Source organism: Salarias fasciatus, chromosome 14, assembly GCF_902148845.1.
Source record: "Salarias fasciatus chromosome 14, fSalaFa1.1, whole genome shotgun sequence".
Classification (NCBI taxonomy): Eukaryota; Metazoa; Chordata; class Actinopteri; order Blenniiformes; family Blenniidae; genus Salarias; species Salarias fasciatus.
This window is the reverse complement of record NC_043758.1, coordinates 30,190,713-30,214,024: the sequence shown is the minus strand read 5'-3', so window position 1 is coordinate 30,214,024 and position 23,312 is coordinate 30,190,713. Positions and strand designations below refer to the sequence as shown.

The window sequence follows — 23,312 nt, the reverse complement described above, 5'->3', positions numbered from 1 at the left end:
TGTGTAGACATAGAAAGGGACAATGTGTCAATGTGGGTTCATCATTATTCAACTCAGTCAACGGAAAATAGCTTGTGTTATGCCCCTTTCCTATTGAAACTAGTGTTTTTTAAACACGGGTCGACCCATTGACAACCAGCAATTGAGTCCTTTCCCTGCAGGCGAGCTGCGTGGTTCCGTTTTCCCATTTCATCAGCATGGACCATGAGGTAAACAATCAACAGGAGCACAGTCCTGGATAACTGTCAATCAATTCGTGCTTCCCCACAGATCAAGAGAAGCTCTCTGATCTCGCTATCTTTCCAATGCTGGGTCATCTTGACAAAAGATGTCTCCCACTGTGTCCAAACACAACAACGAGCGCGCTAACGTAGGCACACTACGTTGACATCATCACTGCATTGACCCAGGTCTGGCTTTCACACTGAAGCCGATCGGAGGCGAGCAGATTAAAGCCCAGGTTGCTTGCAGGGACAATCAATCTGGGTCGAAATGCCGTTTAAACCCTTTCCCACTGCCATGAGGAGCCGATTATTGTGGGGTTTAAACAGGTTTTTAGGCCAGTGGGAAATCGGTATTCGTCAAAAGTTCTAATCTTGGAGATGTGAGGAGTGTCCTGTTGCATTTCAAGGTTGAGCTGATGTGCAGAGCAGTGGATGAATAGGGGATTTGGATGCACATCTTGAATTCTGCTCTGAACTCCTGAAATGCCATGGCACTGACTCCATCATGAGCCTGGCAGATGAGTTTATTTTCCTGTTCCTCAGGAAGAATGGTGGCGAGCCGTTCTTTAAGAGCCGCAGTGATAGACTCAGCTGTAGCTGACTGCAGGGCAATGAACTGAAAAATACTAAACAGCGGATTTTGCTACTTTTCAACCATAACACCAGATTTATTTCATCGTAAGTTAAGCGTGGAAGACTCACCTTGCTGCTGATCTGCACTGTGTTTGATAAATACACTGTCAGTGGATGAGCTGATGAAGATTCGACTGAACTGGTTTGTAAGCAGCATGTTTTTGTTTTTTTTTGTCCTGGCTGTCATCAGCAGTCTTTGTTTGAGTATGATATGTTTTCCTGTGCCCAAGTGAAATTAGCTTCATGACGCCTAAAGCATGAATGAGGCTTTGTTTTAGAAACGCACCCTGTCCATCATTTAACCGTTCCCACTGAAAATCCCAGCATGCAGTTCACCAGGTGCTGAGGTGTTGTTTGAAGTTTATGTCAGTTATCAGGCGGTTTGTTTGCTGGAACTGTCTCCTTCATGCTTTCTGCATTACTACATGTATTGAACAAAAGGAAGGCTGGAAAGAAAAGACATTTTGCGCATTAAATGTGATACATATGTGAAGACGTATGGTAACAACTTACCAGGTGTTTGTTTTTGAAGAGTAGACAGGATGTTTTGCTGAAACTTTAAAAAGAAATACAGTCAAATAAGATTTCTTATCTACCAATTTGCATTTATTAATTGTTAATTGTCACGTCCATACAAACCAGGGATGGACAACTTAAATGATGGAGAGGACACAATTTTTTTTTTCAACACTACCAGAGGGCCGCATAACACCGCACACTTAACCAGATATGATAAAACTGCCATTTTACACGTTTTTATAATATATATTTACTGGCCCAACACACAGTACAATAACTTCACATTTCCATGCTCAAATGCATGTATAAAAGTTGTAATCTTCTTTGAAAATGAGAATACAAAAGGTTTGAAGCCAACAAAAAATAACCACTTACTGTTTTTTTTTTTTTTTTTTTTTTAGTGCAAAGGGCTCTTATGAATAAAACATACAAATCAACCCTTTTACAAAGATGGCAGAGAGCTGCAGAAAAACATAACATTAATTGCAATTACAGAACTTATTTTGTGAATTTTTAAACAACACTCTTTTTTTTAATATACATTTTAACATTCTCCATGAAGACATGGAAAATACACATCAACCATCTCAAAGGCGAATGGCAGGGAGGCTTTGTTTTGCGCAGCATATTATAGTGGCGACATAAATTAAATTCTTTCATTGCAGATAGGGTCTCTAAGCAGCCCAAGCACATAGGTTTGCCTTTACATTCTGTAAACAGATATTCTGCTTCCCATTTAACCTGAAAGACACGGTTTTCCCGGTGTAGTTTTCTTTTTCCCTCTCCTTCGCCATGGCGCTGTCCCTCTCTTCCTCACTGGTGGAGAACGCTGCTAGAAAGAAGGGCTTCTCCATTCACGGTGCCATCTGGTGGCCAAAGTATGCCATTACAACCGAATCAGTGCTGCAAAAGACATGTTTACCATTTTCAAAAATGTATTTAAGGGCCATACGGAGTGAGGGTGCAGGGCGTATGCGGCCCGCGGGCCACTAGTTGCCCATCCCTGATACAAACAAACACGGGAAGACACAAACTTATGTATACAAGCACAAACCACAGTCCAGATACACAAATATCATGACACACAAAACTTGACACACAGGCACAGCTAGTCACACACATAAATCATTTTTGCTACTGTAACAGCCACGTGCTGCTTTTCCTCCTTGTCTGACCTTCTGCTACATTGTAAGGGTTAAGGTTAGGATTTTTTCCCTTTTCTTTCTGAAATTCACAGGCCATGGTTGTCACTGTGGACTACCCAGCTGATCTCCAGGATCCTGTAGATGTTTGTCATGTTTGTTGTTTCACAGACACACAGCCCTTTTGACTTGTCCTTTTTTTTTGACAGTCCTTTCCACCGTTTCCTCCGTGGCAGGCCTCCACAGCTTTACCTGGAAGCCAACACCTCTCCTTGCAGTGATCACCCACAGGTGCCAGATCAGACTCACTGTTTCCAGCCCAAACTTGGCGTGAAACCAGCCCAACTCAATAAAAACCAGTCCAAATCTCAACGCAATGCATGAAACTCATGTTAAAACCATAAAATTTATATTTGCATACTAAAGAACACGTCATAAGCGCAAAGCTGAAGTGAATAAAGAAAGACAGAAGGCAGTCAAACAAGCTTAAATTCACTTGTTTGATAAATATGCACCATATCTTATGAAAACACTCGGGGAAAGCCTATAGCCTGGAAACACACACACTGGTGTGACACATCTCATCTTCTTGTAACATCACACTGAACGTCAGAGACGTTTTCCAAGGCTAGATGGTGTGGCATGGAGAGATTACAAGGTGTACATAAAATACGTGAAGAGCTTGAAAGGTTTCATCACAGGTGCATCCTTTGCAGTGTTTGAAATCAAGGCTAAGCTGTTTTTACATTTAAAAAACTGAAATAATGTTGCAGTGCCACTTTAAATTTGCATATGAAAACCTTGAGCACAAACATTTTTCTCAAAGATCATGTTTTTGTGTGTTTTAACCAGGTTTTATGTTCAGGTTAGGGAACATATTTCCTGAAAACCACCCTCATCTGGTACAGTAAGCCTCTCATCTCTGTGTGAGTGAGATGAGACCCATCTTTCAGTACCTCATTCATGGTATATGACGCACACTGCACCCATTTCACATGTTCTCATTGTGATAATTAGACAGAAACAAGATTTGTATTCCAGAACATTGTACAGTATATTACAGGAAGACGTCCACCTACATCTCCTCCACACAAATTAAAATACCACTTGGTTTTGAATCATCTGTTCTGTTCAGAAATATACCTTCATGTAAAAGCAAGCATTATTTTAAACAGAGAGAACTCATTAAGCAAAAAACTTACCAATACCAAACCACCAACCATCTCATGCGCAGCACTTCATCAAATACAAAGGGAAGCTGGGAATAGAAAAAAAGAAAAAAAATGTTGCTGTTGTGTGTCAGATAGCAGAACAAACCCAAAGCTGCCACTCGGAAGCTGGTTAGCATTCTTCTTTATTGTCTTGTGGCTTTTAGCTTCAGGCAGTTTACTTTACTGTTAAATCTGTGGCTTTGTTCATTGCTGAGAGCATCACTGCAAGTGACTGAAAATGAAAGACGCTCCCTTATGAGGACAGAAATGACGCTGTGGTTCTGCTGATCAGTTCATCTCAGGAAAACTGATTTTCACATTCAAATTCAAGCACAACTCACAACATGCCTACGCACCAAATCTGGTGGTAGAGTCAGTGTTCAACAATATGAAACTTCACGTTCTCAGTTTCCTCTAGTTAATGAAAATTTGCAATTATTACCTAAGTAAGCATTTAGAATAATTGATATGACAAGTTATAAAAGACAGCTGTGCCAGGACAACCTGAAAAGAAAGCTTTAAATACAAGTATCATGGCCTCTCCTGAAATATCAGAGGATTTGGAGAATTCTGCTACAGCCGGCCCTGATGAACTGTGGCGCCAACCCCAGGACCCCCCAAGAGCAACCCTACAACCGGGCCCGTGCACACACAAGAACAGTTGTTGAAAGCGCAGCTGACCTGATAAAAGGCCAATGACTGTCTTTCCACTTCAGTATGAGCCTGAAAAAGTCTGCCCCATCATCTTGGTTTGGTGTGTCTTCATAAATTAGTCATCAGACGAGGCGTTGAGGTTTTCTGGTGATGTATCGTGCCACGAGATCTTACCACACCCCTGCTTCTCCTTGTAATTAGCTTCTTTAAAATATTCTAACTAATTTACCAACTCAGTTACTTTCTTGAAGAAGCAACTTGTAAATACTACTGTCAGCAGCAGCTGGCAGGCACAAAGTAAAATTTCCTCTGGAGTTTTCTAGTGTATTTCATTTTCGTAGCTTATCTGTCATGCAGTCTATATGTGTAAACTGCTTTTCTGTATGGACCCTCAAAAAGCAGTCATGTTCGGATGTGAATCAGATATCGACACCGCATTTCATTCACTTAGATTCTGGTGTCTGTTTGCATTCTGGTGTTTGTGTTCCCTTTAGGTTTCAACCACAACAACTCATTGAGCTGTGGTACTTATGTTCACACCAGAGACTGAAATAGGGGTTGCTGGTCCTCCTCTTCTCCCATATTTGTATCTCCCAGTGATGGAAGGACTTCAACAGCCTCTATTGTGCTCCATTTTCCTTCCAGTTTTACGGACTTTTTTCAGAGTATGACATGAATGAATGAAGCTTTATCTTTTCCTGCCTTGACACACTGTTGTAATTGCATAACAAGCAGGTGGCTGCAGTCATCACGTCCAGGCCCACCGACAGGGGGGGACAAACGGGTCTGTTGTCCCGGGCCCAGGGTTTTGGGGGGGGGGGGCAGAATTAAAGGTGGGGGGGCCCATTCAGCACCCTACTCACGGCTTCCGACGCAGCATGCAGGCACTGCACCGCTCCGCGCCTCCCCACCCCCCCGTCCAACACCGCATTCAGGCACCGTGCCGCACCGCGTGCCGCAGCACTCCGCAGCACTCCGCAGCACTCCACAGCACTACGCTCAAATAACTGGTCACACGAACACACACCCTGTGTACGGTCAATATAGGTGCGTAGGCCATAGAGCTGTAGGTTGCAGGGATGACCTGCAGGGAGGTGTGTGGTCTGCTCCAGAGCGACACCACATACTAGAAGATCAGGAGAGGCAGATGGGTGCGATCTGTCTTCTGTTGTCTTCTAGTGTGTGGCCTCTGCATCGGGGAAGATTGAAAAAATGCTGTAGTGTGTGCTGGCCTTAAACTGAGCCAGAGGTTGACGTGACCCGCCCATTTTCCTGCCGGCAAAAACCAAAACACAGACGATAGAACTTCCGGGTCACGGAGATCGAAGAAATTGAAAAATCACATTAAAGTCTGCTCTGTGGTCGTATTTCAACTTTCCTTTATTTGAAATGTCTTAACAAACGGGATACTGAAAAGCAAACCAATTTTCATTTATTTGTTTTTATTTCAAAAATAAAAAAAGGAAAAACGACTCATTTTTCAAAATATTGTTTTTTGATTCTTAATTGAATATCAATTGAACGAATGATACACGGATTCAAAGGCATTACATTTTTGTTTATAGCTAAATGGACCTACACCATTGTATTTGTGCCCTGACGCCTCCAAATAGTCCATGTGGACGTCACTGATGTGTCTGAAGGTCAGAGGTCATTAAATCCACCCCCACCAACTGCATGTTGTGACATGTCAAGACATTATGTGTTCATAGCAGAGATGTTTTATGTTTAGGTTTACATTGTGCTCTCCTTATGTCGATAGTATTCAACTGCAAATCTATGAAATATTGATATTTATTCGCAGTTGATGTATAACTGGACTGGCACGTCGTACGGTCCGGGAGTCCTTGTAGTGCAGCTGCTGGTGTACAGCATGGACCCCAACCACCAGGCAGTGGACCGGTACCAGTCTGTGGATCAGTCGGCACCAGATTTTAAAGAGAGAACAAAAAGTTTTATTTTGAAAGTGTGTATTTCAATTTCTATTAGACTCTTCTGAGATTTATTTTGAAAAACATTCACTTCCCTTTCTTTGCAGGGCTTGACTCAGAGCAGGTTTTGTCATGTGTTGTTTGGACCAGAGCCAGCCCAACCCAATGTGGTGCACCGTGCACAAGGCAAGATTTCACTGTGGTGCACCCTCCCATTCGAAATTTACATACACTTACAAAAGGAACTGAAGAGCCTTGCTTATTCCCATGATCTTTAATTTAAATGATAACATGTCCCGTTCACACGATTAACAAATTATAAATAATAAATAAAAATAAACTATAAAAACCCTTCCTCTAACTAGACTGTAGATACATGAGTTAATAATGGAAATAAATTACAAATACAACAATTAACATCACTCTTTGTAACCACACATTTTGCACACAGTCACTATAAATGAGCTACATTTACACTGTGCTTTAATTCTAAAACTAAATGCAATAACTCTTGGCAAAAGGAGTTATGATGTGAGATTAATTGACCATTTCTTTAAATTTGAATTCATGTGTCTTTTTCCATTTTAAGAGTGAATAGTAACTGGTTTTAATATAATTATATTGAAGGTGGATATTTTTCTCCCTGATTTGGTGGTTCCCACTGGAGGCCACAGCACCCTCAGCCGGGTCTGGTAAAGACCGCAAACTAACATCAAGCAAAAGTCACAGAAGAGCTTTAAAAGAGAGGAAAGGCCGAAGGGTGAGACCAGAGAAGGCTCCCAACCTGCCACCAAAAAGAAAACTGTATTTCAAAGAAAATAGAAAAAATCCCAGTCAAATTATGGCTTCAAGAGGTGATTCTCGTGGTAATGGGTTGTCTATCAAAGTCATGAAACCTTCAAAGGTGCTTCACCACATTGAGACAAGGCAACATGTTTAAAGTATTTCATGCTTACATGCAGAAGATTACAGAAGATTCTTAATTCCTTGCTTTCATGCATTTCCTTAATTTCTCTGTAAAACTTTGTTGTATTGCTTTGATTTCTTGGGGAAGCATTGTAAAATGCCTTGTGTCTGAATTCTGCTCTATAAATAAATGCATCTTGCCTTTTTGCCTGAAGCGTCACTCTGCCTTCACACTGTGGAGACTCGTTTCAGAGACAACAGTTCAAACCACCAAGCACATAGTCAAACAAACAAATACATGATAAAATTATTGTTTGACAGCTTTGATTTTAACTAAGTTTCTAACATTCGTTTTAACCAGTTTTTTTTTCTTTTTTTTAAACCAGGAATTTCCTGTTCTTCCTCTTTAGTTTAATGAATCCAAAGAATCTGCCTTTACCCATAGAGAGCGAGGTATATCCTGAAGAGTCTTCTGGGGATACACACACACACACACATACCCACACACACACACACACACACACACACGCACACACACACTGCACATGCAAGTACATGAAATGAGGAGACTAACTATGGAAAGAAGGAGTAGCAAAAGCATAAAAAGTGCTTGTTATGGTAGACAAGGAAGGAGAGGATAATTCAGAAATGTTAACATGAATGTATATTCATACTTGTAGAAGAAGAGATTATTTGAATTTTATTTGTTTCATTTGAAATTATGATCTTAAACTATTGTTTGCTTTATTGTAATTTTAAACAATATCTGCAATAAAACAACACCACTGGAGAAATAACTGTTGGTAGTGGCAGACAGACACTGTCAAAGTGAAAGTCTGAGTTTGTTGTAAAGAGTCCAGGTCACATGGGAAACATCCAGGATTAGGTTACCTCTCCCAGTACCTACATCTTTTAAGTGTACCCATCTCATCTTGATATCACTCTGTTCATTTTCCTGTGAAGAAGACTAAATAATAAATTATCCCCTTAGGGATATCCGTATTCACTCATCCTGTATCCAGGATGTGTTGGGCAGGTGCATTAAGGCTCTCTGGGGAGCTAATGGGGGTCAAGGGCCTTGTTCAAGGAGCCACCCTGTCAGCTGTGGGAGTCTAACTGGCAAACTACAGATGAATTGATCGATCTACAAATGATGGTTCTAATGCTGACTGTGAGGGAATTTCAGGTGAAATGTTTTCTTGGGAGCGGCTCTGGTTCAATGAGAAATGACGACTCAGAAGGAGGAATCCACACAGACAGGTACACCTGCAGATCAGGACAGACGGGCAGATAGAGGAGAGCAGGAGTCTTTAGACAGGTTCAGCAAGAGCTGGATCCAAGGGTCTGGATAGGAAGATGTCTGCCCCACTCATCTCTGCAGGATTGTAAGTCCATCGGTCTTTATCTAAAATTGGGTTTAATCAATCTCTCTCATTAAAATCTGCTCAGATGTTTTGGGGTTTACGTTTGGTGATTTGTATTAAATTACTAAAGTATGGATTACAGGAAGTAATTATTTATGTTAAATAATTTTATTACGCAAGGGGACACGAGGCAATGTCTATTGTGCCGCTCCCAAGCCCGGATAAATACAGAGGGTTGTGTCAGGAAGGGCATATGACGTAACACAAAATCAAACATGAATCTGATGTATGACTTCCATACCGGATCAGCCGAAGCCCGAGTTAACAGCGACCGCCATCAGTGCTGCCCACCTACAGGGTGTCGGTGGAAAATGGACGACTGTTGGTTGAAGAAGGAGGGGAGAAAGGTGTGTTCATAGGAAGAGAGAGAAGAGGAACACCAAGAGTCCAGGACTGAGAGTAGGGACTTTGAATGTTGGAACTATAATACAAAAAGGTAGAGAGCCGGTTGACATGATGCAGAGGAGGAAGGTGGACATACTGTGTGTCCAGAAGACCCGGTGGAAAGGTAGTAAAGTTAGAAGTTTAGGAGCAGGGTTCAAGTTGTTCTATCATGGTGCAGATAGGAAGAGAAATGGAGTCGGAGTTATCTTGAAGGAGGAGTTTGTTAGGAATGTCCTGGAGGTAAAAAGTGTCAGATCGAGTGATGAGCCTGAAGCTAGAAATCAAAGGTGTGATGTTCAGTGTTGTTAGTGGATATGCTCCACAGGCAGGATGTGAGCTGGAGGAGAAGGAGAAATTCTGGTTGGACCTTGATGAAGTAATACAGAGTATCCCTAGAAGTGAGAGAGTTGTCATTGGTGCAGACTTCAATGGACATGTTGGTGCAGGAAACAGAGATGATCAGGAGGTCATGGGCAGGTTTGGTATCCAGGAGAGGAACGTAGAAGGACAGATGGTGGTTGACTTTGCAAAAAGGATGGAAATGGCTGCAGTGAATGCTTTCTTCCAGAAGAGGTAGGAACATAGGGTGACCTATAAGAGTGGAGGTCGGAGCACACAGGTAGACTACATCTTATGTAGACAGTGTCCTCTGAAGGAGATCCGTGACTGCAAAGTAGTGATAGGTGAGAGTGTAGCCAGACAGCATAGGATGGTGGTGTGTAGGATGACCCTGGTGGTGAAGAAGATGAAGAGGGCTAAGATAGGGCAGAGGACCAAATGGTGGAAGCTGAAAAAGAAAGAGTGCTGTATGATTTTCAGGAAAGAGTTGAGAAAGGCTTTGGGTGGTCAGGAGGTGCTCTCTAGATGACTGGACAATTACAGCAAATGTGATCAGGGAGACAGGTCGGAGAGTACTTGGTGTGTCATCTGGAAGGAAAGGAAATAAGGAGACTTGGTGTCCTATTATGTTACGGATCAAATTGACCCGTTTTAAAGTTTGAAGATCATGGAAAAGTATTTAAAATTATTTTTTCAGGATGAAACTTCTTCTGCTTGCCTTAATTAGTCTGATCAACATTTAAAGTGAAAATGGGTCATTTCACATATTTGCAAACACCCCATATATTTATATGACAGAGATACTGTTGGGGTCAATTTGACCCGGCAGTCAAACTGCATGTAAAAGGGTGTCAGAAATGTCAGATTTTTTTCTTTATTTGCATTGAAACTGTGAGACATATTTCACCACAATCACACACACACACACACACACACACACACACACACACACACACACACACACACACACACACACACACGTGCCGGTGTTTTGACATTTGACAAGAATCATTTATGTTCTCGCAGGAAAACTATCTTGAGCTAAATTCTGATTGTAATGATTCTGATTTTGAACCACATGAGGGGATTTATATTCCCATTCCCCCAAGCAAGACACTCATGTCAAAAAATGGTAAAAATACAGTGGTGCTCATACCCAAAATGTGCATCAGGCAAAACTGTCTGCAGGAATCATGGAGACAGTGCCAGGGCTGTGAGGAAGCTGGAAGCCTCCCCTCACTAATCAGGTGTATTCTGCCACCCACATTCTATTATGTACATTTTCATTTAGTTTCTGTCTTCACACATTTATTTAGGTGTTCATTTAGGTTTATACATTGCATTTCTTTTACAGATGGTTTTGTGTTAACTGAAGATTGGATCCTTATTTAGTTTTCACATCCATTTGTTTGTGTTGACTTCTCACCAGTTCTCTTTCTTTGAGGTGATTGGCTGGGGCACTGGCATGGAGGCGTGCCCATGTGGGTGCAGGCCAGCTGCACATCACCCTGATTGGACTGACCCAAGTGGAGCCCAAGGGAGGGGAGATTGCACTTGGGGATCTGCAATGTATGATTTTAAGGGAACTTAAATGTATTTCTTAAGAAGGAGAAGATAGGACTATTTGTTGTTGTACAGCGTGAGTGTTGAATGATGTAAATAGAATACTTAATTGTAAATACCACGAATTCAGTATCTGATGTAATTGGGCACAGCCCTCTGCACTTTGGTGGGGTGGTTTAGTCCCGGGGTATTTAAGGGGTTTACACACACACACCTGTGTTGCCTGTTGTTTGTGGAGGGGAGATGCTGCCACTGTGTCCTGGTGTAAAGAATGAATGGGAGAGCTCTGCAAGACTCTGGGCTGTTCATTTCTTGTCCTTGGATGTGCTGGCCATCCTGGGCCCGTAAGAGCCATCACGACGGCTGAAAATCTTACAGGCCCACTCGGATGGCAGTGACTGGTGTGACAGACATCAGTTCCGCTTTTGAGCTGGTCATGCCTAATTCAGTACAGAAAATCATTCTGGATCTGGACTAATGTAGGACTGAGGTGTGTTTTTGGGGAGAAGTGGAAGGAGTTGGACTGTATTGTAAGTGTATAGTGTGTAAGTGTATTTGGGGCTCCTCATCCTGGCTGAGGTCAAAGGATGAATCGACAGCCAGTCTGTGGGATGCAGAGACAGGCAGGGCCAGATTTTGAGCCACAATGTCTCTGGAGACTATTCACATTTTCTCCAAAGTAATCCGATTTGATAATGGAGAGACAAATGCTGGTAGACAGGAGAGACAATCTGGGAGCTCTGAGGACAGTTTGGGACAAGTGGGTAGAACCACTTCCAGTACTCTACAACCCAGACCCTCATATCACAGAGGATGAAAGGCTGGAGGCATTCAGACGTCACTGTCCATTTAGGCAATACATGCTTTCCAAGCCATCTAAATACGGGATAAAAAACCAGACAGCATGTGATGCAAACACCATTGAACATGTAGGTTTACACTGGGAATCCAGTTGGAGGAGCCCCAGGGAAGAATCAGGGAAAAATTCAAATGTTGTGTTTCAATGTCATCTAAAACTATTGTTTTATTCGTTGGTCTTTCAAAAGTAGTTAAGTGGTGAAACAATTAAAAAAATGTTTGTACATATATTTTTTCTGAAAAAAACTAGTGACTTATCCTAATTGAATCATTACCTGTGAGAGGTAAAGAACACCATTGCACTAAATATTGAGAGAATAGTTAGTAATGGAGTTAGTAATGACGGGCTAACAATGATTGTTTGGATTTTTTTGGTTTTGGACATCTTTTGGATACTTAAATTTTCAAATTGACCCGGGAACATCATCGCTGTTCCGAGCAAACAAACATAATAGGAGGGTTAAGCTTTAGCTTCACTGTGAGTTCAGGACAGTGTATCATACCTGTAGATGTTTCTTCAGGTTTGATGATGAGTCCCTGGATGTTGAGAGCACAGCTGGGAGTAATTCAGTTGCTTAATTGAGATGTAATAACAGGTTAAGTATACTGACCATAAAACATTTAAGTATTGAAATATCTAACAACTTGGGGTTAAAATATTGAGGTCACAGGCATTTCAGTGACTTATATGAGGTTAATGTATAATGAACGCATAGCTATAACCTTTGTGTTTCAATTTTGTGTCAGTTTGTGCAGGCCTTTGCTGCTTCAGCGTCGCTCTCTGGGGATCATCCTCATCCTGCTGGTGGTTGGAATAACTATCCAGACCGTTGACGTCCAACCTTCTAGGTGAAGTCAAAACACCATCGCTGTCTGTTGCTGCTCCTTTATGAGCTGATTATGCAGTTCTTATCAAGCTCCAAAGGTCTGACACAACTGGCAGAAGAAAATGTTTTTCAACAGAACCTTTGAATTGTGGGCGACATGGTGGAGCAGTGGTTAGTGTTCTCACCTCACAGGTCTGGTTTCAGATAGGTGCTGAACCATTCTGTGTGGAGTTTACTTGTTCTCCCCGTCTGTGTGTGGGTTTCCTGTGTTCTGGTGACCCTAAATTTCCCCTAAGAGTGAATGTGAGCAAAACGGCAAATCGATCTGGCTCCATTGGGATGGCTGGCGCCTTTCTCTTCTTCAACTGGAAACAGGTCCATAGCAGGCTCTTGATAATTTCCTTTGCACTTTCACATTTGATTAGATTGAAAAGAAACTAAAAATCTGAATTTTTTTCTGTCGGGTTCAAAGACACTTCAAACGTTAAACAATCCAAACAGTGAACACTCAGAGACGAGATTTGGGTTTTGGCTGCATCTGCAGATGGGGTGAGAAACTCACAGACTGTCTCCGACCCCCTTCTGGTGTCTTCAGCTTTTTATTGAGTTGGAAGAGCAAGCATAGACATGGGTAAGCATGGGCGCATCCGCCCACAGACATTTAAAAACATTTCAGCGACACCCGAGAGTCTGGGTTGTCGGGTCCACATCCTCTTGAACTTTGGTTCACTTCTGTTCACACCTTGAGGGTGGGTTCCACTTCTTCTGCACAAACAGAATGAACCAAACGTATTTCTGCGAAACAGGTGTCTAGACAACATTTTCCAAGAACTGAGTATGGCGAGACTTTCCGCGCGCTGTGCAAACTTTCTGCACAGTTACAAAACATTAACTCACACAAGCACTTTGCACAAGCATTGAAGCAATTATCTTACACTTTCCAATATTATTGACTTTCAAACATTCTCATTCATTTAGTTTTTCTCATTAAGATTGAACACCGTGCCCCACTTCTTGCCTCCCATAGGGACTCAGCATTGAAAGCAGTTACATTTTTAGTATGAGGAGTGATATAAATCTGAACAGCAGAAGAGGGATTTTGTTCTTCTGTCCATCAGTTCGTTTATATGAGAAGCACGCACAATGGCAGGTCCAGAGGGTTGGGGGATCTGGAGCTGTTTACCTTCCAGCATTCTATCGTCCTGATGAACTTGAAACATTTGAAGAATGCATCCACAAGGATTGATGGTTGCAAATTACCATACTTTCAGCTTTTCAACATTGTATAGTGGAAAGCCAAGATACATTGGTAACACATCAATACAAACTGGCCAACACAATTTGCTGTGCTTTTTCAGTTAGTATAAAGTGTTGTGCTTGAATGCTCTTAACCTTGCACATCCAAAAAGTCACAGTGATGTTCTGGTGACCTAAAAAAAATAATTGGGTAAAAAGAAAATTCAATTTGATTGACTTTTTGTGAAAATAGAGTTTGCTGTGTTATAGTTACAATATTTTTGACTGTTGACTGTTACAGTGCCCTCTTGAAGCTTTTCGTTCTCAACTGGAGTGCTGCACTGAAATACTTCTGGAGAAACAAAAACCCCACAGAGCCTCGTCTCCAGAATGAGGGATCTCCTCCACGGGTTCAGCAGAACTTCACACCCCAAAAGGAAAAAGAGCCAACAGAGTGTCCAACTCCTGCTCAAGGATTCCAGCTGAAAGACAGCTTTGTGCAAAATGAAGAAGCTGGAAGGCTCAAGAAAGCCTGCCAACCGAAATGCCACATAGTTTTTTTGAAGACACACAAAACAGCGAGCAGCACGATCCAAAACATCCTGTACCGGTATGGTGAAAGCAGAGGACTGACCTTCGCCTTGCCCCGAAACAAGCACAACCAGCTGTCTTACCCCTGGTATTTTGACACGCATTTTGTGAATGGGGTCGAAAGCAATATGCCATTGACTTTTGACATTCTGTGCAACCACATGAGGTTCAGAAAACCAGAGGTAAGTTTCTCCATAAAATGATTCCTGGTGAATTTTCGTTATTGCCACATGTGTATGACAAAGAATTATCTGTCAAAGTACACATAACTTGTGCGATTCGCTAAAAATCAGTAACTGATTAGTTAGTAGTTAACTCTTTTGAAAGGAGTAGAGTTACACTGCTAGTTCCTCACAAAGCATCTCTTCTATAGCCATTGTCCAGCTTGATTATGCCTGTCTTATTAATTTTGCTCATTGCTGGCGACCAGAGGACCCTAACACGAAACATTAAAAGCAGACTTTGGTATCCAGGAAATTAGTTCAGTCGGCAGAGGTGAAGACAGGGCCAAAACAAGATGAAGACAAATATGAACAAAGACGTGATTGAAGGCTGGAATGAGACTCAGCAGTTGATACAGAGAAACACTAGCAAACATATGAACTCAGGACAGAAAAAAAAGAAAAAAAAAATATATATATGAACTGATGGTAGTGACAAGTCGTTACATATATCAAAATGAGACTATGGTCTGTTCTTTTTGCAGTCGATTCAATTTTATTCCTGCTGGAAGTGTTGGAAAGCTCATTATGTTAAGTAGCAATGACACTGTGCACTTCTCAAAACCAAACAATCAGCAAACCTAGAAATCCAGCGTTCAGTAAGTTCTCATACCTTCATTTCCATGCAATTTTATTCTTTTTATTCTTATTCTTATTTATTTTATTTCAGGCCATATCAATACAATTTAACACAAAACTGACACATTTATAATCAAAACTTCCTGAATGATACCTGAAAAGGAGTAGGAAGAAGAAATACTTGTTTTACTCCCACCCCTGTTCTCTGGCAAAATCATCACATAATTTTTTTATTTTATGTTGTTTCCTGAACATTCAGCAACAACTGACTTAAAGCATTTACAATGGACTTATAGAATTACAATCAACTCAAGAGTGGTTGGCCCGAATTCAAACAGTTACAACGGTCTCAAAATTGTTACAATGGACTCAAAACAATGACTCAAGAGATAGAATATGGAGATGTGATCTTAGGCAATAATTACATTGAGACATTGATTGCTTACCAACAATGGTAAGGAATAGAATTAAATACCAATAGTAATAGATAATAATAACAATGCAACCACAATACCAGCAATGGTAAGGACAGTACACTGATAGAGATAATCAAACAGTCACATAACACTGGTACCAAATAATATCAGTATGAGCTTGTTGCATAATCATTTTCTTTTTTCTTTCTTTTTTCAAATATTATTTTGGCCATTACTGTTTCTGCTGAATGGTTGTTCAAAATAAGGTGTGCATGACTATTCATTCACTGTGTGGTGCTTTAAAAAGCTGAGTTGTGGATCAGCTGGCCGAGGATGTTAGTCCCCAGACAGCTGACTCCCAACCCGCTGCCCTCTGTAGTTATTTTCAAATCACATAGAAAATTTAAATATAAATCTATGTTTTAATGTTCTTTCAACTTCTCTTTTTGAACACACAGGTTGCCACAGAGACCTGGGCGACAGCACCCAATAATGACAGTGTGCTGAAACTGTCAATGCAGTGTTCTACAGTGACGTCCATTTAGCATTCAAAAGAAACCTATTTGTAGTAATTGTATGGACACTAAACACAGAGATATGGATCATGCTGAAAGCTGCAGGGCTGTGTTTACACACACAGTTGACAGTGGATCCATGGATGACCAACAATGTACAATATTAAGAGCATACAGTGACTAAGATAACAATACTCACAAAGCTATTCCACCCAATAAGGTGACGAGAAATACACAAACCTTTCTGCCCAAAATCCAGGTTTGGCAAAGTGTAGTTGTGTATTTGAGACATGCATGACACAAAGGAACTTTATTTTCATTCATTTTTTGCCTCTTGATTTCTGTTCCAGGTGAAAAAACTGATGCCCCAAGATTCGTTCTACTTTTCTATTATGAGAAATCCTGTGGCGATGATGGAGTCCTTGTATATCTACTATAAGGGCCTTGGAGTCTTCATCGAGACCAAATCCCTGGAGGACTTTCTAGACAATGGCCAGAATAACGTATCGTTGTTGAACAACTATGCTCACAACAACCTCGCGTTTGACTTTGGCTTTGACAACACTGCCACAGCTGACACCCCAGACCTGGAGACGATAGTTAATGAAGTGATCACTGGCATAGAACAGGACTTCCACCTTATTCTTATCACTGAATACTTTGACGAGTCCATGATCTTGCTGAAGCACACTCTCTGCTGGTCCCTACAGGATGTCGTTTCCTTCAAACTCAACAGTCGCCATGACCAAAGTCGTAAGTCTATTTCACAGATAACTGCTGAGAATGTCAAGAGGTGGAATATTTTAGACTGGAGGATTTATGAACACTTTAACGCCACCTTCTGGCACAAAGTGAGGAGTCTGGTTGGGGAAGAGGAGATGAAGCGGGAAGTGTCTCAGCTGAAGGAGCTACAAGCCAAGTTAACAAGCATCTGTTTGGAAGGTGGAGAGGCTGTCAACCCAAGACTGATAAGAGACGAGGCAGTGATGCCTTTCCAGTCGGGAACGGCAGTCATTCAGGGCTATAACCTCAACAAAAACCTAGACATACAGACCAAAACAAAGTGTCAGAGACTGATAATGCCAGAATTGCAGTTCACAAAGCTTTTGTATGAAAAGCAATTCCCAGAAACTGGTTTGAAAGTAGAGCGCAAAAGGAGGAGATAGAACTGAAGACTGACTTCATCAAGTCTCAAGATGGATATCATATTAAAGATCTATCACTGTGAGACCTCAGATTGTCACAAAACTCTGCTTTACTTTAATCCCCAAACAACAAGTCAAAGACAGACTATGAGACAGAATATCTTTCACCATCCAGACATGCAGTTGTGCAATTTCATAATTCTGTTGCTGGTTTTCTGTTTGTCCTTGTTTACGTGTTTGGTATTCCCTCATTTTACCTGATGTCATGATTTACTTGTTTTGGTTTCAGTCCATGTCTTGTTTCTCGCTCTCTCCTCTTCTCCCCTGACGACCTTTCATTAGCTGATCCTCCCTCCATAGGACTGTCAGTTCATTTGTCCTGATTGAGATGTGCTTGATCTGTGTCTCTCATGTTTCTTTTCACCTCTTTTCACCACTATTGGAGTTCAGGTTAGACATTGCTTTTGGTCCTTGTGTTAAAAAAAAAAAAAAAAAAAAAAGTTTTTGGATTCATCTTTCATTGAAGGTCTCCATTTGGAATAATCTTTGTGCATCTTGGATTTTACTGACAACACTCATCCCTTTCAAAGGAGACAGGGAAGAGTACGAGGGGGGACCCAAAAGAAACTGGAATTTGGTCATAAAATACTAATAATCAGTTTCAACTTTTGGCCGTCAGATGTGCTACAGGTAAGCCTCGTGCATATCTGTGAAAAATCTAAGATCCCAGAGTGACACTGACATGTGGCACGCGCTATTCATAGTAACAGAGTGCAGCGCCCCTCTGCAATTTCTCCACAATGGCGACATTGACTGGAAAGCTAGAGCAGCGCGTGAACATTAAATTTTGCTTTTTGCTTGGAATAACAGCAGCAGAAACACTCACCTTGTTGCAGCAAGCCTACAAGGATGATTCTCTGGGGAAGCCGCAGGTCTGCTCGTGGTTCGGGCGGTTTAAGAAGGGCCAGATGTCCACTGAGGATCAGCCCACATCAGGACGGCCCTCCACCTCCCGCACAGCCAAAATTGTCGGGGAAATTGAAACTGCTATGATGGCAGATCGACGCCGGGGCATTGGAGAGGTGGCTGATCTGACGGGGGTCTCCTGTGGTCCCTGTCAGAGGATCATAAGCCAGGATTTGGGGCCGCGCCGTGTCTCTGCCAACATGGTGACATCACGCAGTTTCTGGCGAAGAATGGGATGACTCTCCTCTCCGATCCAAATTGTTCACCGGATCTGGCCCCGTGTGACTTTTTCTTGTTCCCCAAGTTGAAGAAGCAGCTGAAGGGACAGCGGTTTGCAGATGTGGAGGAGGTGCAAGACCCTTAAAGGCACAATTACGCAGGAGTTTGCTGACACAGTGGGAAACACGGCTGGAGCATTGCATTAATGCGAATGGAGATTATTTTGAAGGCGACAGTGGTGTTTTATTTTGAAATGTAAGAAATAAAAAGTTACAACCAAATTCCGGTTTCTTTTGGGTCCCCCCTCGTATAGGCACAGAATGCGAATGTCCTTCTGCTGAGCTGTTGACCTCTCACATCTCTTGGTGTACCGCCCTGTCTCCTGGTACCTTCTCTTGTTCTTGATGTCCTGGGAGACACAAAAACGTCTAGCCTGAGAAACTTCAATGGGCTGCAGATATCATCTCATGGTGATTACAGTGGAAAATGTAAAAAGCCAAGCCAAGAATCAATCAGAAAGGACACAGAGAATAAAACAGTCTGTGCCACCACCTGCAAAACCAGAAACCACACAGTGCCTCTGCCCCACATGTAAACTAAGAGCTGCAGCAATAGAATAAGCTATAGCTGACTGCAGGGCAATGAACTGAAAAAAGCTAACGGATTTTGCAATTTTTCTACCATGACACCAGATTTACTTTGTAATAAGTTAGGACTGGAAGACTCATCTTGCTGCATATCTGCACTGTGTTACTGTAGCCTGGCACGCCAGACTGTCTGTCCATGATCAGAGATACATGGGGAAACAGTCTGGGACTGCACGGTTTGAATCTGATTTCTGCCTGGCAAACTTCTGCCCCCCCCCCCCCCCAAAACAATCATGATGGTGGCCGCAACACAGCGAGGTCTTACCACGGCTCCGTCTTAAATTTTGAACGAACTTAATTTGTCGCTGAAACCACAGCAAGAATCTGCTCTGAAGGCTTTTCTTTCCAATCCCTAAATTCCACCGGATGCGAAAGCGCCTTGAAACGTACTGCCCAGCACTTAGATCCCATTCTCTTCTATGAGACAAATTCCACCAGTGCCGCCCCATGTCCCAGAAGTGCCAGTGTTACGACGGATCACCAGCGCACGCCACAGCACTGGTGATTGGCTTCAGGTCTCTTTTCTGCGCCGCCGCTTTGAAACGGCTCGGCGTGGCGCTGCGCCCCCAGTGTCCGTTGACTTCAGGAACAAGACGCCGGCGTGGCGCTTTAGCGTCTGGTGGAATTTGGGGGTAAAACAGACGTATTCACCACTCTCCCCACTCGTAGATTTGTACGACAAAAACAGCAGAAGTCATTCACCGAAGAGTTGTCTCAACCACATGCCACACGCCACAGCACTGGTGATTGGCTTCAGGTCTCTTTTCTGCGCCGCCGCTTTGAAACGGCTCGGCGTGGCGCTGCGCCCCCAGTGTCCGTTGACTTCAGGAACAAGACGCCGGCGTGGCGCTTTAGCGTCTGGTGGAATTTGGGGGTAAAACAGACGTATTCACCACTCTCCCCACTCGTAGATTTGTACGACAAAAACAGCAGAAGTCATTCACCGAAGAGTTGTCTCAACCACATGCCATGCAGATCCCATGTTTTGGACAACAAAATGACTGCAACAGAGCGCTGTGTATAGCGCATTGTGGTTGCATCACAGCCTTGTTTCTTGGATTGGTTCTCTCCACTCAATAGTCCCCCCTCTCGTTGCCAGTTTGAAATGCTGCCCCGATTGCGGGGTACCAGACTGTCTTTATATGTGTGTAATACATAAATAAAGTCAGTCTGGCATGCCAGGCTAGTGTTACTGTGTTACATGTGTAACCCAGTTGTACTGTGTGGCCAGTTGTACTGCGTGTCCACTCTATGCCAGGCACCTCTCCACAAAACCTTTGTAGATCTGCATTGTGTTTCTTGTAGTGTTTGGATGGGATTACAGTCAGGTCGGCACCAATCCAAGTTGGCCCTGCCCAACTCGACACCGCCCCCGGGATACAGTCAAGTCGGCACCTAGTGAAGTCGGCATCTAGCCAAGTCAGCACCTAGCCAAGTCGGCCTCTCGGGGCGCGATGATTTGCACAGTTTTTTTTGTGCGCCGCTTCTCCTCACGTAGCAGGCGAGAGATTGGAGGACAAACTGTGTGATTATGGTGACAGACAGGTTAGAGGTGGATAATGTACCCGGAGCTTCATGTTTGACGTTCTGTTTGAACCGAGTAACCCCCCCCCAGATACATCAGTCTGAAGCACAAAGGGACGACTGTAGTCTGGGCAGCCTAACACTGATGCCGTCATCAGCCTGTCCTTCAGAGACTGAAATGCCCCCTCACAGTACTCAGTCTACTCAAAGGGTGTGTCTGAGACCACCTTTTTCCCCCTTTTCTTTCATTTGTGGTCATCAGAGGTGAGGCGATACAAAGGGCTGCCAAGGAACAATAGTTCTTCACATACCGCCTGTTGTAGCCTGCAAAGCCCAGAAACTGCAGTACTTCTTTACAACTGGCAGGCTTGGCCCAGTCCTTGAGTTTATTGATTTTATCTGGATCCTTCCTGATCCCTCGGTAGACACCAGGTGGCCTAAGTTCTGCACTTCTTCCCTAACAAGCTGGCACTTGGAAGGCTTTAACTTCAAACCATGCTGATTCAGGCGGTCAAACACCACCTGTAACCTCTCTAGATGCTCGGGAAAGGTCTTAGAAAAGATGGACAGATCATCCAGGCAGATTAGGAGATGAGTAAAATTCAGATCTCCAAAGCAGCATGTCATTAATCTCTGAAAGGTGGAGTGAGCATTCAGCTGTCCAAAAGGCATTTTGTTAGCCTCAAAAACCCCCATGCGAGTACTGAATGCTGTCTTATGTTTGTCATGTTCAGCCACCTCCACCTGCCAATAACCTGAGTTGAAATCAAGAGTAGAGAAATATTTCGCTTACCCCAGAGACTCCAGAGCAGTGGTCGGCAACTGGCGGCCCGCGGGCCAAATCTGGCCTGCCGAACCATCCAATCCGGCCCGCGACTGGATTCCAACACATGCACGCATGCACCCCCTCGGGCTGGAGAGCGCAAGCCCCCCGAACGGACTGCTCCCCCCTCCCCGGTCCGCAGACATTTTCCGCCGCTGCTACCCACCGCTACTGGTAGCTGCTACCGCTAGCCGCTGCTACTGCTAGCCGCTGCTCTTGCTAGCTGCTGCTCCTACTAGGCGCCGCTTCCACCATTTTCCGGGGCAATTCTGAGATTTCCATTTCACAAAGGGAGAGAACTCAAACCAGAGACAGAGGAGTAAGCCTGTTCCACATTGTGGCTAAGTTAGCACAGTGTCAGAGAAGAGCCAAGTGCAGCAGATCCCATCAGAGCCGACTCAGAATGCCTCTCTGCTGGGGAGAGGAGCTCCAATGTTCCCATCTGAGCTAATTGTGGCTAAGTTAGCGAAAACTGTCAGCTGATCCACCTGAAGACGGTAGACGAGCTGACTTTATGATAACACGATTTTGCAGAGATTATGATAGCACAATTTTGCAGAGATTATGGGCGAATCCCAATTCTCTGCTTAATCCTCAATCTTACTCCTCATTTCTCAAAATGCGTGCTCCCGTGAAGTTAAAGGTTTAATACAGGATTTTCTCGAAAAGATGAAGCCAAACGTCTATTACTCACTTTTTGAACAATGTGCATGCGCCAGACCATCCGCCCGGCTATCCTGCTTCTCCCAGGAAACGCGGAAGCATGCAAGCGCGATCTCCTCTTCTCCAGACGTGCACGGCTCTGTTTACAGTTTCTGCGATCGGCCTCGCTCATACATAAAGCTTGTTTTCCGAAACAGTTACAGTTTCATTATGTCAGACTCGCCATCGGTAAGTACTAGCTCAGAAGCTCACCGGGTACATAAACACTCTGAATGCGCATGCGCAAAAGGGAGAAGCTTATTGGGCGCAAGCACGTGGAACCGCCTTATGAAACCAGCTCGTCAGATTGATTGACAAACAGACCAACCAATTATTTAGGTGATCCACCCAGAAATCAAAATCCTGTATTCCACCTTTAAGTGTTGTCCCATTCCTAAACAAGTTGAGGAAAGGAGTGAGATGAAGGGGCGTTATCTCCCTTAATTTTGAGATTGTACGAGCCCTCCCTTGGAGTTAAGGATAACCCAGAATGCTTGTTAAATAGTTTGTTTTGCTGTTATTTTATTAATAAAAAAATGTGTATATTACTTTGGGAGTAATTGTATTAAGTTTCTATTACAGATAATATTTACAAAGGCTATTAGAAAGAAATCAAGAAAATTCAGTTGAATGCATTTATTAACAAGGTCACACATGCAAAATGTTAAACATTTCTAATGCAGGGCACATTACTTACAATTCTGCAGCGCCCAGACAACGGAGAGGAAAAAAATAAATAAGAAAACAGCACTCCACGCGTGTGCGCTCTCTCTCTCCTTCGGACGGTCCAAAGAAGCATCGCGCTAGCCTCTAGTAGCACCCTCCCCACGGTCCAAAAACTCCACCCCCCCCAAGCCCGCCGCCGCCGCCACGGACGCAGCCGCCACGGCCGCAGCTGCCTTAAACACTGCACTTCTGGCTTTCTTCTACCCTCTTGTGCAGTGCTGCCCCCTGTGGTCCGAGGACGTAACTGTCTTTAAAGGTTGTCCCATTTCCAAGTGACTTTACATTCCTTAACACTCATTTTTAGGAGGCACTTAATTTGAGATTGAGGATCAAGGTTGAGGAGTGAGGATTAAGCAGAGAATTGGGATTGGGCCTTCGTCCCGCGCT

General features: G+C 43.1%; 1 protein-coding gene across 1 annotated transcript; it reads left to right on the top strand.

Moving 5' to 3' along the window:
* The first annotated feature begins 13,242 nt into the window (after positions 1–13,242).
* On the top strand, positions 13,243–17,339 carry LOC115400042 (galactose-3-O-sulfotransferase 2-like). Its single transcript, XM_030107694.1, has 3 exons — positions 13,243–13,246; positions 14,326–14,624; positions 16,524–17,339. The coding sequence occupies exons 1-3, from the start codon at positions 13,243–13,245 to the stop codon at positions 17,337–17,339; spliced, it is 1,119 nt and encodes a 372-aa protein (XP_029963554.1).
* Positions 17,340–23,312: the final 5,973 nt, after the last annotated feature.

Coding starts and splice junctions, on each gene's coding strand:
- LOC115400042 (XM_030107694.1), top strand. Junction 14,625..16,523: donor TGAGGTTCAGAAAACCAGAG/GTAAGTTTCTCC, acceptor TTTCTGTTCCAG/GTGAAAAAACTGATGCCCCA.